The sequence below is a fragment of the Geotrypetes seraphini genome, chromosome 5 (genome assembly GCF_902459505.1).
Source record: "Geotrypetes seraphini chromosome 5, aGeoSer1.1, whole genome shotgun sequence".
Classification (NCBI taxonomy): domain Eukaryota; kingdom Metazoa; phylum Chordata; class Amphibia; order Gymnophiona; family Dermophiidae; genus Geotrypetes; species Geotrypetes seraphini.
In genome coordinates this window covers 197,799,359-197,817,204 of record NC_047088.1, presented here as the reverse complement: position 1 = coordinate 197,817,204, position 17,846 = coordinate 197,799,359, and the positions used below count along the sequence as shown (strand labels likewise).

At 43.3% G+C, this 17,846-nt stretch overlaps 1 protein-coding gene across 4 annotated transcripts in view; it reads right to left on the bottom strand.

Moving 5' to 3' along the window:
- Positions 1 to 17,846, bottom strand: part of GPR155 (G protein-coupled receptor 155) — a 112,088-nt gene that overhangs the window by 24,363 nt on the left and 69,879 nt on the right. For all 4 annotated transcript variants that reach the window (XM_033946196.1, XM_033946199.1, XM_033946197.1 and 1 more), the window contains exon 13: positions 973 to 1,068. In XM_033946196.1, the coding sequence (XP_033802087.1) occupies positions 973 to 1,068 (96 nt within the window). The remainder of the gene's footprint in view (positions 1 to 972; positions 1,069 to 17,846) is intronic.

The window sequence follows — 17,846 nt, the reverse complement described above, 5'->3', positions numbered from 1 at the left end:
AGCTGGCACACTACGAGACGCCTATGGATCCTGACAGTTTGTGTTCAAACTCCTGCCAAGCAGTAGGTGAGCAACACTAACCAGGGAAGGCCCCAAGCTCCAAAAATGCTTCTGCAGGTTGGCTAACAGGTACCACAAGGTATTGGCCTTTCAGCTGCAGCCCACCTCTGTTTCTACTCCATGAAGAAAGAGCTGGATCCATAAACAGAGAAGCTTTCAGCACTGAATAACCAAAGAAAATCCAAAAATAACTTGAATAAAATAAAGAAAAGAGCAGAGCGGAACAGAAATACTCCTTCCAGCTTGCGTGCAGAAAGGAAAAACTATAGGTGGCAGTAGAGCTCTTAGTGAAGTATGAGGGTTATAAAAAAAAAAAAATAAAATCCAGAGTGGATTCCTTCTGCAGATAATAGCCATAAAAAAGCTACTGCTGTTTGGGAGATGAGGCTTTGTTTAGAGGGCTAAGAGGAAGGGAATACAGGTTTGCATTGGTAGCAATTTATTGCAACCCCCCACCCAAAAAAAAACAACCCCAACATTTGCTTAAAATATGAAAAAACATGATGAATACAGTATATAAATTTAAACTGTGGTATAAAATGTGAACACAGATCAAATAAAGATGGTTTTGGTTTGTATAACATCTCACACTTGATGCTCAGAAACATTTTTTTTAGATCAATCAATGATCAGTGAGGGGAAAAAAGAAGAAGAAGAAGAAGAAAAAAAAAGTTATCCTAGAAGCTTGTTACTGAGAAAACTCCTTCTGAAGGTCAAATCCAGTTCAGAAGGATCTCTCTCCTAAACAAGTTCCCATTGGTTAAAACCACACCCAGAAAAAGGTTCAGCAAGTAAAGACCATTTTGGATGCCAACAAAGGAAATAATTTGTATTGTCAGGCAGAAAGGGACCAACGTTACATAACCGGTTTTAAGAAAGAGAACAGCGGCAAACAAGCAGATATGCACGCACCTGGCCAAAATTGAACACAGCACAGAAGAACTGAAGCTCTACATAGAGTCTTCCGGGCTCCTGGTTGAACAACCACCACAAGCAACTGGACAGATTCTGCAAGGGGTAAGACCATTAAAACAATGACAATGCAAACAACAAACAGAAAAACAGTTAAGTCTGATAATAGCCTACAACAAAACATACCCTCTTCCATTTTCTTTCCTTCTCTTCCATTAGAATACCTAAGCAAAACCATATATATTCCAATTTTAGGCATTACATACAGGTACAAGCCTCCTCAAAGAGATTATAATCTACGTTGGGATCTGAGGCAATAAGTGACCTGCCCAAAATGAAAAGGAGCATCAGAATAGAGAATGACACGGTGACAAAATTTGTCACCGTTCCTGTCCCTGCGGATAACCGCGGGAAATAATCCCATGTCATTTTCTAGTGTCTATTTCAACCTCAGTCCTTCTACACCAGCATTCTTCAAAGCAAAGCTTGAGGGTCAATGGTTGTGGCCATTCATATTCTGATTCTTCCCTCTCTCCTTAAAGAAAGACATGAAGATGGTTTCCCGCGGTTATCCGTGGGGACGGGGACGGTGATGAATTTTGTCACCGTGTCATTCTCTACATCAGAGAAGAGGAGGATTTGAATCATGGTCTTCTGGTTCACAACCCATTGCTCTAACCACTAGGCCCCATTTATTTTTAGTGCTTCCTGGAACTTGGTTCTTTAATAACTAACTAATCAGACCCCATTATTTGGAAGATGCTCAGCCAGTATTTTTACAGTGCTGTGCATCTTTTGGAAAGTCAAATACTTGAGCATTACAATTTCTGTAGGTTTCAGTAGAATTGGAAGCCTGTATACTGTAGCTATGAATACAGGGGCACATGATGGGCATCCTGTATACTTTAAACTGGGTGAAAATCCCTCAACTTACACAGTTCATTAACAAAACAGAAAATTAGCACACCCTTACCTTCCCTGTCATTACACTACCAGTAGTAGTTAAAGATATCCCACTGCTGCATGGAACTAAACATGTCCAAGACTGAACTGCTCCTCTTTCCACCTAAACTCTGCTCCTCTCCCTCTATTCTCCATAAATAATACTTTTTATCATTCCCATCTCCTCTGCTTGTTAACCTTGGGAGTCATCATCAACTCTAACCTTTCATTTTCTACTCGGATCTATCAGACCGCCAAAGCCTGTCACTTCTATCTCTACATCACCAAAATTCACCCCTTCCTCTCTGAGCACACTACCCGGATCCTTGTCCACACTCTCATAACCTCATGCTTAGACTACTGCAATCTACTTCTAACAGATCTCCCACTGAACCACCTTCCTCTCCTGCAATCTGTACAAAATTCTACTTTACTGCTTTTCTGCCAACCTTGCTACACTCACCTCACCCCTCTCCTCAAATCATTTCATTGTCTCCCTATCTGCCTTTGCACACAGTTCAAACTTCTATTACTAACATACAAGTGTTTGTTCTTCAGCCCCTCAGTACCTCTCTTCTTATAAACCTCCCGGAGAACTCCATTCCTCAGACAAGTTGCTTTTATCTGTTCCTTTTTCCCAAACTTCCAATTTCAGACTTCGTTCCTCTCAGCTCACTGCCCCATATGCCTGGAATAAACTACCCGAGTCCATCAGCCACACCCCTTCCCTTATTCAAAAGTAGGCTGAAAACTCAACTTTTTGAGACAGCCTTAATCTCATAACCCTACTACCCTCTGTTCATCACCCTAGCCAGCAGTTTAACTATCCCCTCCTAATTGTAACCCCTACCCTGGCATCCTGTTTGTCTTGATTGTTTATATTGTAAACTCACTTGAGCAGGGACTGTCTCCTTTATGACTCTGAACAGCACTGCATGTCTGATAGAGCTCTAGAAATAATAGTAGTAGTTAAAAACCTTGAGAGCTTCCCAAAATTGTTCTAGGTCAGGGGTAGGAAATTCCGGTCCTCGAAAGCCGGAGCCAGGTCAGGTTTTCAGGATATCTACAATGAATATGTATGAGATGGATTTGCATTCACTGCCTCCTTGAGATGCAAATCTATCTCATGCATATTTATTGTGGATATCCTGAAAACCTGACCTGGCTCCGGCTCTCGAGGACTGGAATTCCCTACCCCTGTTCTAGGTCAACATGAGCAAGTCATATTCTGAACGTCAACCTCATGGAGCGACAGCAGAACTGCTTATGAGATATTTGGGGGCTCAGTTTACAACAAAATCACCCCAAAATTTTATGACCTGAATTATGGCAACACCCTCCCTCTTGAAGGCTCCACAATCTTAATTGGGAGGTGAACATGCCTGGTAATGCTCCCTACCTTTTTATAACATATATGTCAAACTCTCCCAACAGCTATGAGATGAGGAGTGGCCTAGTGGTAGAGCTGCTGCCCCAGCATCCTGAGGTTGTGAGATTGATCCCAGCGCTGCTCCTTGTGACCTTGGGCAAGTCACTTAATCCTCCATTGCTCCAGATACAAAATAAGTACCTGTATATATAGCAGATGAAATTTAATGTGGACAAATGCAAAGTGATGCGCATCATAGTTACCAGATGCTAGAGTCAGCACTCAAGAAAAAGATATGGGTCTCAATGTAGACAATACGCTGAAACCAACTGCCCAATGTGTGGCAGCATCCAAAAAAGCAAACAAGATGCTAGGAATTATTAGAAAAGGGATGGTTAACAAGACAAAGAATGTTATGATGCCTCTGTATCACTCCATAGTGCAACCTCACCTCAAGTATTGCATTCAATTCTGGTTGCCTTATTTCAAGAAAGATAAAGCAGACCTGGAAAAGGTTCAAAGAAGAACGACTAAGATGATAGAGGGTATAAGGAGAGGCTAGGGCCCTTCAGCTTGGAAAAGAGACAGCTGAGGGGGGCGATATGATTGAAGTCTACAAAATCCCAAGTGGTATAGAACAGGTTTGGATTTTTTACTAAATCAAAATTACAAAGATTAAGGGATACTCGAAATTACATAACATTTGTATACCCCATTACCCTTCAGATCTTTATCTATTTTACCCTGGAGCTTAAGTTTTTAACTAGTAATGCTCAAGGCCTAAATAGCCCTTTTAGGAGACAGTTATGCGGCTTAAGGCCTCTATCCTTTTTATGCAAGAAACCCATCTAATTAGTAACATCTAGTGCGTCATACCAAATTTCCATTTTTTTAAACTATTACCCTTCAGATCTTTATCTATTTTACCCTGGAGCTTAAGTTTTTAACTAGTAATGCTCAAGGCCTAAATAGCCCTTTTAGGAGACAGTTATGCGGCTTAAGGCCTCTATCCTTTTTATGCAAGAAACCCATCTAATTAGTAACATCTAGTGCGTCATACCAAATTTCCATTTTTTTAAACTTGGCTTCTAATAAAGAGGAGAAAAAGACTAAAGGGGTGGGAATATGGTTATGGCTCGCTCCAATTTGAGATTACTAAGGTGATTCGAGACCCTGAGGGTAAATTTCTATTGCTTAAGGTGGATTTCAGTCCTCAACTCTTTGCTTTAGTTAACGTTAATGCCCCTAATGACCATCAGGGCCCCTTCTATCAGAAAATAGACACTTTATTCCAAAGGCATGCTGAGGGTAAGATCCTGGTGGGGGGGGGGGGGGGGGGGAATGACGACTATGATTTAACTTTAGACCCATTATTGGATAATTCAGCAGCCTCTGTTCAGTATGCTGGTAAGGATCGAGTGCAGCTACAATTGTTTATGAATCACTGGGGACTGTGTGATTATTGAAGAATGAAACATCCTGCTGCCCGTGATTATACATTTCATTCGCGAGTGCATGTTTCGAGCTCTAGAATAGATCTGTGGCTGGGAGATGGCATGGTGAATGTGCAGGTTGTTTGAAGTGAAATCAATACTAGCACATTATCGAATTATTATCCAGTGGAACTGATATTATTGATAGATGGGATCCTCCACCAAGGCCCCCTTGGAGATTTTCTGATAATTTGCATGCAGAGCCACAGAATGTGGAACAATGGAATAAAGAACTGCAGGAGTACTTGGAATTCAATGACCAGAAAGACATGGAACCTAGGACTTTATTGTAAAGATGTAAAGTGGTAATGCGGGGTAAGATTATAGCTCTTCAGGTCTCTATTCATAAATCAAAGGTGGCTAGGAAAGGCACTTTGTGACAGGAATTGCACCACTTGAGAAGTAAGGTGAAGGAGGGAGGGCCTCTGATCATGCTCACTTGAGCTTTCATAAGCATTAAAAGACCTAGAATTGACCTCCCTGGGGGAATCACTGCAAAAGGTACACCAGGAATACTTTGAGTTTAAAAATAAAGCTAGTCTGCTACTCTCTAATATACTTAAGAAACAAGCTACACTTATTAATATGATCTATGATGCAAGGAGACATCTCTGCAATACTGCTCAGGAGATTAGTGAAGCCTTTTTAGACTACTATACATCCCTCTATGGCCCACAGGAGATTCGAACAGAGGCAGAGATGGACGCATATTTGGACACTATCCCACTGGCGTGGCTTTCGGAAGCTGAAGCACAATCCCTTTCAAGTCCTATCCAAGTAGAGGAAATCCTACAGGCTATTCAAGCATTGCCTTCTGGCAAATCCCCAGGCCCTGATGGATTTATGAACGGCTTCTATAAGTGTTTTTCTCATTTATTAGTCCCTTGTCTCACCAGGGTCTTTAACACTCTTGATGATGAACCACCACTGCCATACTCTTGGAGGCTGGAGGCGGTAATCCTATTGCAAAATCCGGGTAAATCCCCTACTGATTGCAATTCTTATCGGCTAGTCTCCTTATTGGATAGTGATTATAAAATTTTTATGAAAATCTTGGCCACTAGAATGCAGACGGTTTTGTCCAAATTGATCCACAAAAAACCAGGCGGGTTTCATCTAGGTGGGTCGACTAGGAGGGTAGACTCCCCTACTCTGATCTTGTCTTTAGATGCTGCGAAAGCATTTAGTAGGGTGAGCTGGGTCTTCCTTTTCCGTACTTACATAGGATGGGTTTCCGAGGCAAATTTTTCAGCTGGATCTTGGCTCTTTATCACTCACCTTTGGCCTTGCTGAAGATCAATGGGCATTACATGGAGTCGATTGAGCTCCATTGAGGCACTCGGCAAGGCTGTGCATTATCCCCACTATTGTTTGTCACTACAATTTAACCCCAATCCTGTCAGGTACGGATGTGTCCCGACACTGCAAGAATTACAGTAGGCACTCAAGAGTATATAATCTTATCTGCAGATGACATGTTATTGACCCTACAGAATCCTGAGGTTTCTTTAGCTGCTGTATCTCAGGAAATGTAGTCTTATAGAGAGCTTTCAAGGTTTAAGATCAATATGTTCAAATCAGAAATCTTAAATGTAAATGTACCCCAGGAGAATGCAATAGTGTTACAAATGTAATTCCCCTTTCAGTGATCCTCATCTGCTATTAGGTATTTGAGGGTTAATTTAACGACAGACCCAGGGGATCTTTATAAGGCAAATTACCCCACATTGCTTAAGAACATTTTTGAAGGGTTGGATAGATGGGAGGGCCTAAATATGCGCTGGCTGGGTCGGATCTCAGCGGTGAAGATGATGCTCCTACCAAAACTGCTATATTTATTTATGGCATTACCCATTTGGTTCTCCCCTGCCTTTTATCGTAGCCTCAATAGAAAGGTTTTTGCTTATATCTGGAGAAAGCAACTTCCTAGGGTTCGGCATTCTATCCTTCACCAAACACTGTATTATAGAACACCAAACACTGTATTATAGAACTGCTCTTCTGCAAGAGATTGCCATTTGGGTTCCATATGTGGACTGCCCTTGGGAAGGATTACATCTGATCACTAGGTTCTGGAAGTCATCTGATTATCCAAACTTTTATACTTGATATTACATTATGGAAATTGCTTTGGGCCCCCATTGGAAGTACTATGTGAATGTCGCTAAAAGGGGGTTATCCTGGTGAAACAATCTTGCATAACTGGTACACACTTCATAAGCTGATGTTCCCTGATTGCATTGTTTTTCTCCATACACCTTATGTTACTCAGAGATTCATAGTGGGCAGGTAGGAACCTATTAGGGGTACTTGGGTCCGGGCAGGGCTGCACACACTGCGACAGCTTTGGGTGGAACAGAAGGTGTGCTCTTTCAATCTTCTTTAGGAGGAATATGGCCTTATTGCTCAGGACGCCTATAATTATACCTAGCTTCATACTTTTTTTTTTTTTTAATTAAATATAAGAAAGCCTTTTGGGAGTTAAGCCTGGGAGAGACAGCTCTTGAAACCCTCCCCCCCAAAAAAAACAAACAAACCAAAACCCCACTACATTCTGGGGTAGGTTGGGGAGGCATTTCTAGGATTAATAAGGCTTTGATGGTACGATAGGCCCCCTTGAATCCACATAAGACTGCCTGGGAGAGAGAGAGATGGGAGTTTCTTGCACAGAAGGGACCTGGCAGAAGTATTATAAGCATTTATTTGAACTACCTGTTTCTTATACTGTGGTGGAAAATGGGTATAAGATGTATTATCAATGGTATAATACACCCTCCAAGTTCAGGAGATTCTCAAAAATCAGACACAGATCTCTGCTGGCGACAATGCGGTCAAAGAAGAGATTTTATGCATATGTGGTGGCATTGCTCTCTTATTAAACTATATTGGCACATGATGGGTCAATTGATGGTGCGAATTATTCATGGACATTACATAAGAACAGCCTTACTGGGTCAGACCAATAGTCCATGAAGCCCAGTAACCTGTTCTCACGGTGGCCAATCCAGGTCACTAGTACCTGGCCAAAACCCAAGGAGTAGCAATATTTCATGCTACCGATACAGGGCAAGCTGCCTGCTCCACTTCCAAGTTGTAATAGATCAGAGCAAAAACTGATGGCCTACATTTCTATGGCAGCACGTATGGCTATGGCTGCAAGATGGAAACAACATTTGCTACTAAAGCTAACAGTTTTGTGTGGTAAATTGATTAAGAACATAAGAATTGCTGCTGCTGGGTCAGACCAGCGGTCCATCATGCCCAGCAGTCTGCTCACGCGGCAGCCCTTAGGTCAAAGACCAGTGCCCTGATTGAGTCTAAGTGCCCTGATTGAGTCTAAATCATGTCTAAACTGACTGCAATGAGACATAATGCTTTGCCAACATATCACAAAGTGTGGGACATATATACTGATTGTAGCGTGGGGAAATAAATGATGGTTAGGCTTTTAGCATTTGGACTTTGCTCTGGTTCCTAGTATATTATATAGCTTGTGTCAGACCTCGGGGGGGGGGGGGGGAGGATAGAAGATTGGGAAGGGTGGGATAGAAGATTGTGGTCACTTGTTTAGTAGGGTAAGATATTTGATTTCCCTGCTTTGTTTTTCTGTATTATCGCAATTTTTTGAAAATTACAATAAAAGCACTTATTTTAAAAAAACACTATAAAAACATACCTGTTGAAGTTTTTAACTTTTTCTCTTCCCATATTCCTTCATTAATAAGGAGTGTTATTTGCCTATTTCTTCAAGAAGTTTAATTCGGACTCAAGTGAAAGAAACCATGCTGCAGGATTTATCAGAAGTGTGGGAGGATTCATTATCTGAAATCTCTGATAGCGCTATACTCCTTGTGTCATTTGTTTTTGAAAGTGATCTTAATCTGGATCTTAATCTGGCTCTCAAACAGTTCTTTTATAATTCACAATTATTTTACGGTCAAAAGATAGAAGGAAATTATTTTTGGCTTTACGAGAGGAAACTGAGCTTTTGCAGTCTCCTTTCTTCTGCCATCAGGAGCTGCCCCTAATGCCTCAATCGACCTCTCCGTTGCAGGGATCTTGGTCGGGACGGTGTGGGAGACGAACTCCGCCTCCCGACATCCCTAGCAGCGCTAAAACTGAACGAGCGAAACCGCGAACCTGAAAGGAGCTGTGCCCGACTTTGGTTCTCCTTATTTTAACTTGCATTCACACTATGGGACAACCTATGGTGCACTTAACTTTTATTCTGCTACCACTGAATCCGATTTAGTGCCACCTGATTTACTGCTAATTTAACTATTAACTTAACTGTTAATTTACCTGCTACTGAATCCAATTTAGTGCTATCTGATTTACTGATAATTTAACTATTAATTTAACTGTTAACTTAACTGATGACATTGTATCTGATCTAGTGCTATCTGACTTACTGCTAATTAATTAACCTAGAAATTGGGAGTAACAGAAACATCAAATAGCCACTAGGACAAGAAGGAGTCATTCTAATCTGCAAGCATGAATTTTCTACTGTTTTATCTAATCTATTTAATATGCAACAACATTAAGGATGTTAAGTCACTATCTACAACTACACTCAATCCATTATCCTGACCTACCCATCAGGCTAATAATTAACCAACAAGAAGGCAGAGCAAACCATATTAATGTAATCTCAAGCAACGGCAGACATCAACGTACCCCCCAAAAAAATAAAGGATAAGGGAAATAAAACCCATCAGAACCACTACATCCACCAAACCTATCACATCCACTGCCGTTCCCTGTGCATATCTTAACACCAGATCTGTCAGGAATAAAGCATTTTTAATTAAAGATTGGATCAAAACCAAGCAAATAGCCTGTCTTTTCCTAACGGAAACGTGGCTATTGTTTGAAGATGACCCAATAATAAATGACCTCCTACCAGATAATTTTAAAATTCACATGCTAAATTGTGATGAAAGAAAAGGGGGATGATTAGCAATTGTTTCTAAGGAAGGATTTGTAGTAGAACTATTGGATTCCAAAATGACCAATCATTTAGAAATACTAGCCTGTAATATTAGCAGGAAGGAACTAGAAGATTCCCTTTCTTGTATATTATTCTATGTTCCGCCAAAAAGCTAGTCAAAAGCTAAAGAGGACTTTTGCGAATCTGTCCTACATAACTCAATCACTTCATCACATAATTTAATTGCAGGAGACATAAATCTACATTTAGATGAAGTAGACAATCCAGAAGCGAAAGACTTTAAAAACTTTCTATCTCTACTTAATTACAATCTCCCTTTACACACACAAACACATGAAAAAGGCCATCATTTAGATGTGGTAGCGATGTCCACAAAAGAGATCTTAGACCCTTCCATCTCTCTTTAAGACGGTACTTGGTGTCACGATATCTGGTCTGACCATTTCACTTATTATTTCAATCTAACCTGGACTCAGTTAAAATCTAAGACTCATCCATGGACAAAAAGAGAATACCTTACAAGGGGCCATATCAATCCAGAGGAATATTGGTCACAATATGATCTACAAGCGAAGATAGAGGGAGTTGATTTCTATGATCACTGGATGAAAACTAGCACATCCATTTTAGATAAAATTGCCCCTAAACAAAATAGTAAAAGCCGCTCAAATAAATACAACAAATGGTTTGACATCAAATTCCTAACAATGAAACAATCAGTAAGACGATTAGAAAGAATCTGGAAAAAAACAGGAAAACTGACAGACCGAAACAACTGGAGATCCAACATAAAACTCTACAAACAGATAAAAGAAAAACGTAAAACATTTTACTCATCCAAAATTAACTAATCTAACACTAGCTCAAAAGGAGCTAATACAAAAGAACTGTTCAACATAGTTACAAATTTATTTGACACCACACGCCACACTCAACCCATGCATAATATCAAGCTACCCTCAGCAAATGATTTAGCACATTTCGATTCAAAAATTAAAAACCTAAGAAATAACCACTCTACAGTTGTCACACACGAACATCAATCAACTGATATACATGGAAATGAAATACCAGCAGACATGATTTGGAGTTCCTTCCACAATTTAGAATGGAAGAACTACATCAAGTTATATAACAAATACTCTAAATCATACTGTGTCCTGGACTCATGTCCCCCAGAAATTATGAAAGCAGCTCCATTAGACTTTAAACTATTTTTGATAAATTATTTAACCAATAATCTAACCAATGGAAAATTCCCCACTAATAATGGTCATATCATAATAACCCCAATTCAAAAAAACGCAAAGAATCATCAACATCAGTAATCAACTATAGACCAATAGTATCCATTCCATTCATTGTAAAAATCATGGAAGGATTGGTACACACCCAATTGATAGAATATCTTGACCAGTTCTCTCTTTTGCACGAAACTCAATCTGGTTTTAGGCCTCTGTTTAGCACTGAGACAGTAATTGTGGCTATCCTGGATAATTTACGCTACTTGTTTAGTAAGGGTCTCAATGCCCTGATCATGCAATTTGACATGAGCTCTGTCTTTGACTTGGTGGACCATGGGAAACTGATACAATGCCTAGATGCAATTGGAATCAGAGAGGTATTAAACTGGTTTCGAGGTTTCCTTATATCCCGCACCTACCAAGTCCGTTTTAATTACGATCTCTCTGATACATGGAGCAATTCATCTGGCGTGCCACAGGAGTCACCATTATCCCCTCTGTTCTTCAATGTTTACATGTCCTCATTGGGTGCGCAATTGTCCCAGCTGGGGATAAAACTATTCAGCTACACTGATGACTTCACGATAATTATCCCATTCACTACCTCTATCTCAGAAGTCACCCCCAAAGCAACAGAAGTACTAAATCGGATGGAGCAATGGATGACTGATTTCAGACTAAAGCTAAACTCAGAGAAAGCACAGTTACTTACCGTAACAGGTGTTATCCAGGGACAGCAGGCAGATATTCTTGACTGATGGGTGACGGCACCGATGGAGCCCCGGTACGGACAATTTTAGAGTGATTGCACTCTAAGAACTTTAGAAAGTTCTAGCTAGGCCGCACCGCGCGTGCGCGAGTGCCTTCCCGCCCGACAGAGGCGCGCGGTCCCCAGTTAAGATAAGCCAGCTAAGAAGCCAACCCGGGGAGGTGGGTGGGACGCAAGAATATCTGCCTGCTGTCCCTGGATAACACCTGTTACGGTAAGTAACTGTGCTTTATCCCAGGACAAGCAGGCAGCATATTCTTGACTGATGGGTGACCTCCAAGCTAACAAAAAGAGGGATGGAGGGAAGGTTGGCCATTAAGAAAACAAATTTTGTAAAACAGATTGGCTGAAGTGTCCATCCCGTCTGGAGAATGCATCCAGACAATAATGCGATGTGAAAGTATGAACTGAGGACCAAGTAGCAGCCTTGCAGATTTCCTCAATGGAAGTTGAACGGAGGAAAGCTACAGACGCTGCCATAGCTCTAACCTTGTGGCCCGTGACAGAACCTTCCAGTGTCAGGCCCGACTGAGCATAACAAAATGAAACGCAAGCAGCAAGCCAATTGGATAGGGTGCGTTTAGATACAGGATGATCCAACTTGTTAGGATCAAATGACAAAAACAGTTGAGGAGATGATCTGTGAGGTTTGGTGCGTTCAAGATAGTAAGTCAGAGCACGTTTACAGTCCAAGGTATGCAAAGCCTGTTCACCTGGATGAGAATGAGGCTTTGGAAAAAAAACAGGTAGGACGATGGACTGATTAAGATGAAAGTCAGACACAACCTTAGGGACAAACTTTGGATGTGTACGTAGAACCACCTTATCATGGTGAAAAATAGTGAAAGGTGGATCAGCCACTAGTGCATGCAACTCACTGACCCTCCTGGCAGAAGTGAGAGCTATGAGGAAGACCACTTTCCCAGTGAGAAATTTGAAATGTGCTGTGGCCAAAGGTTCAAAAGGAGGCTTCATTAAAGCGGAAAGAACCACATTGAGATCCCAAACCACAGGAGGGAGCTTGAGAGGTGGTTTCACATTGAAAAGGCCCCTCATAAATCTAGAAACTAAAGGATGAGCCGAGAGGGGTGTTCCATGAACCGGCTCATGAAAAGCAGCAATGGCACTAAGATGAACTCTGATAGAAGTAGATTTAAGGCCAGAGTCAGACAAGGAAAGAAGATAGTCCAACACCAGTCCCACTACTAGAGACATGGGATTATGGTGATGTAAGAGGCACCAGGAAGAAAACCGAGACCACTTCTGTTGATAACACTGAAGAGTGGCCGGTTTCCTGGAAGCATCAATGATAGAACGGACAGGCTGAGAAAGGAGAGAATGAGCCGAAGTCAGCCCGAGAGAAACCAAGCTGTCAGGTGCAGAGACTGCAGGTTGGGATGCAGAAGGGACTGTTGATGCTGAGTAAGCAGAGAAGGAAACAGTGGAAGAGGTATGGGTTCCCTGGAACTGAGTTGAAGTAGAAGGGAGAACCAATGTTGCCTGGGCCACCGTGGAGCGATGAGAATCATGGTGGCTCGTTCCCTCTTGAGCTTGAACAATGTCCGCAGCATGAGCGGTAGAGGGGGAAATGCATATAGGAAGAGACTGGTCCAATCCAGGAGAAATGCATCGGGCGCCAGACGGTGAGGAGAGTAGAGTCTGGAGCAAAACAGGGGCAGCTGATGGTTGAGGGGAGCTGCAAAAAGGTCCACTTGAGGAGTGCCCCATTGAGCGAAAATGGACTGAAGAGTCGAGGGATCGAGAATCCATTCGTGAGGTTGGAGAATTCTGCTGAGATTGTCCACTAAGGAATTCTGTTCCTCTTGAATGTAGACAGCCTTCAGGAATAAGTGACGAGCTGTCGCCCAAGACCAAATCCGTTGGGCTTCCTGACACAACAGGCGAGAGCCCGTTCCTCCCTGTTTGTTGATGTAGTACATTGCAACTTGATTGTCTGTGCAAATGAGTAGTACTTGAGGAAAGAGAAGATGTTGAAACGCCTTGAGGGCATAAAACATCGCTCGGAGTTCCAGGAAATTGATGTGGTGTTTCTTTTCCTGGGCAGTCCAAAACCCCTGAGTTCGGAACTCGTTCAAGTGAGCTCCCCAGGCGTAGGGGGAGGAATCTGTGGTGATGACTAGTTGATGCGGAGGTAGATGGAACAGCAGACCTCTGGATAGATTTGAAGATGTCAACCACCAAAGAAGTGACTGTCGAAGAGACGAGGTCACAGATATGTGTTGCGAACAAGGATCCGTCGCCTGGGCCATGTGCCCCAATAGCACCATCATGTGATTCGCAGAAATGGTAATCTGTTGAAACACCTGTCGACAGAGATGAAGGATGGTCTGAAGGCGGTTGGATGGAAGAAATGCCCGCATCAGAACAGTGTCCAGAATGGCTCCAATGAATTGAAGTCGCTGGGTTGGAATGAGGTGCGACTTGGGTAGATTGATTTCGAAACCCAACAGTCGAAGGAAGTGAATGGTCTGGTTGGTGGCCAGCAGAACCACCTGAGGAGAATGAGCCTTGATCAACCAGTCGTCCAACTAAGGGAAAACCTGAAAATTGTGAGAGCGGAGATAGGCCGCTACTACAATCAGGCACTTGGTGAATACCCTGGGAGAGGAGGCCAGACCGAAGGGTAGCACCTTGTACTGATAATGGTTTTGATTGATGAGAAAGCGTAGATATTGCCTAGACGCCAGATGGATAGGAATATGTGTGTAAGCCTCTTTCAGATCGAGGGACCATAGCCAGTCGCCCTGAGAGATGAGAGGGTAGAGGGTGGCAAGAGAGAGCATTTTGAACTTCTCCTTGACCAAGCATTTGTTGAGATCTCTGAGATCTAATATAGGTCTGAGGTCTCCGGTCTTTTTGGGAACTAGAAAGTACCGGGAGTAAAATCCCTGACCTCTCTGATCTTGAGGAACTTCTTCGATGGCATTGAGAAGAAGGAGGGATTGAACCTCTTGAGCTAGAAAGAGGGACTGAGACTTGTTGGAAGCAGACTCTTTTGGCATGCCTAACGGCGGAGGAATCTGAAAATTGAGGGAGTAGCCGTGGGCTATGATAGAGAGCACCCACTGGTCGGTGGTGATCACTTCCCATCGAGTTAGAAAGATGTTTAGTCGACCTCCTATAGGTTGCGGAAGAGGACATGAGGGAGGAAGACTGGCAATGCCCTGGAGAAGCGAGTCAAAAGGGCTGAGTCGGTTTAGGCTGAGCAACAGGCTTCATGGCAGGCGGCTGTTGTTGACGAGCCTGTTGTTGTTGTTGCTGCCTTTGCCTCCGAGGCTGAGGAGGATAAGGCTGAATTGGCCGAGCAGAAAAACGCCTCTGATAGGACATCTGCTGCCTGAAAGGACGAGGAGGAGGAGGTTTCTTTTTGTTTTTCAATAAAGTATCCCACCTCGTCTCATGAGCAGAAAGCTTCTGAGTGGTGGTATCCAGAGATTCACCAAACAGCTCATCACCCAGGCAGGGAGCATTGGCAAGGCGGTCCTGGTGGTTCACATCAAGGTCTGAGACGCAAAGCCACGCCAATCGTCTCATCGCTACAGCCATAGCAGTAGCTCGAGAGGTCAGTTCAAAAGTGTCATAGATGGAACGGACCATAAACTTCCTGAGTTGCAAGAGACTGGCAGTGCATTGTTGAAAAGCAGAAAGCTTGCGGTCAGGAATATATTTCTGAAAAGTGGCCATCTGCTGGGTAAGATGTTTCAGGTAAAAGGAAAAGTGAAACGCATAGTTACCTGAACGGTTGGCCAACATAGTATTTTGGTAAAGTCGTTTACCAAATTTATCCATGGCCTTGCCTTCTCTGCCAGGAGGGACAGAGGCATAAACACTAGAGCCTGCCGATTTCTTGAGGGTTGACTCCACCAGCAAAGATTCATGTGGAAGCTGAGGTTTGTCAAACCCTGGGATAGGAATAACTTTATAAAGTGATTCTAACTTCCTTGGAGCTCCTGGAATTGTGAGAGGAGTTTCCAAATTTTTATAAAAAGATTCCCTTAATATATCATGAAGGGGTAACTTTAAAAATTCTTTGGGAGGTTGTTCAAAGTCCAAAGCCTCCAAGAATGCTTTTGACTTCTTAGAATCAGATTCCAAGGGAAGAGAAAGGGTGTCTGACATTTCCCTAAGAAATTTGGTGAAGGAAGAGTGCTCTGGCTTACTAGTAGGATCCTGCACCGATGGGTCAGCCTCATCCGATGAAAAATCCTCCTCGGTACCGAGGGGATCATCAGAGTCATCCCATAAATCAGGGTCCCGTACCGATGGGAGACGGCCCTGAGACAAAGGGGTAGAGGATTCGGTACGCCTGGTTTTGCGTACCGATTTGCCTGAACGCATCGACACCGTACCCGGTGACTGTAAAACGGGACGGGCGTCGGTAAGCGGTACCGGATCAGAGGCCGAGTGAGCCGTACGTCGAAGAGACTTTGGCTCCGCCGATAAGACAGGCATAGAAATAGAAGAGGCAGATTTAAGCGGTGCCGATAACGTCGATGCCGATAACATAGGCTGGTCGACTATCGGTACCGCAGGCTCAGTGGATACCGACACCGGAAGGTTCGGAGTTAGCAGAGCCGGGAGCAGGTGTTGTAATTGCTCCTTAAGCTGGACCTGAAGGATGGATGCTATACGCTCATCCAGAGACGGTCCCAATGGCACCGGTACCGCTATTTTCTTGCTTGGTACCTGCGGTGTCGCTCAACGCTCAGGCGAAGTCGATGCCGATGAAGAGGCAGTGACTTCTATGGGAGCGGAGCGTTTGCGGGGCTGGCGCGCAGTCTGCAGGACTTGGCTCACTGCTTGTTCGACTGGCGGGCCGAGAACAGAAGGGGATGGCTTCTTAGCCGGCTTACCTGAAGGGTGCGACACCGAAGAGACCTCTTGCGGTGTCGAAACCACCGGTGCCGATTTGGAGGAAGTCGCTGGAGTCGACGCCGGTGGAACTTCCATAGCGGTACCGAAAAGAATCCGCTGTTGAATTTGGCGGTTCTTCAAAGTTCTCTTTTGAAGAGAACTACAGCGGGTGCACGTTTCTGCCCTATGGTCCGGACCCAAACACTGAAGGCACCACTTGTGCGGGTCGGATAAAGAAATAGGGCGTGCACACCGCTGACACTTCTTAAAACCCGGAGAAGGGGGCATGAAGGGAAAAACGGCAGTAGCAAAATCGAAGCCCGAGGCTTCAATGGTGCCACAGGCCCCGCTGGGGCCGACTGAAAAAAGTCGAAAAATAGACTTTTGTTTTTGTTTTGTTTTTTTAAGGAAAATAACAAAAGAAGAAAAAGTGAATAAATTCATGAGAAAAATTACGCGAGCGGGAAGGCGAAAAAGAGAGTCCAACAGCCGTTGGAAACACGCGTCTTCTTAGCTCCGCGGAAACGAAGAAACTGGGGACCGCGCGCCTCTGTCGGGCGGGAAGGCACTCGCGCACGCGCGGTGCGGCCTAGCTAGAACTTTCTAAAGTTCTTAGAGTGCAATCACTCTAAAATTGTCTGTACTGGGGCTCCGTCGGTGCCGTCACCCATCAGTCAAGAATATGCTGCCTGCTTGTCCTGGGATAAAACAATTTTTTATAGCATCGCCACACCTACTTGACACTAAAGCATCAATGTGCATCAATAACCTTAGTTATCCCATTCAACCCACTATGAAGGTATTGGGAGTAACACTGGACCAGAGTCTGACCATGAAAGACCAGGTAGACTCCTTGATTAGAAAGATCTTTCTCACCCTTTGGAAGCTTCGGTCCATTAAAGCTTACTTTGATGTTCCATCATTTAGAATTCTGGTACAATCCCTTATACTGAGTCAACTTGACTATTGTAACATTGCCTACTTGGCACTCTCCCAGAAGAATATGCGGCGATTGCAACTGGTACAAAATGCAGCGGTTGGGCTACTTTGTGGACTGCAAAAGTTTGATCATGTAACACCTTCCTATCGACTTCTACACTGGCTGCCGATGGAGGCACGTGTGAAATTCAAGTTTGGTTGTTTTTGCTTCAAGGTACTTTACTGCTTAGCCCCTAAATATATAACAGACCTTTTCTCTTTCACAACCAACAGACTTAGGAGAAGCTCA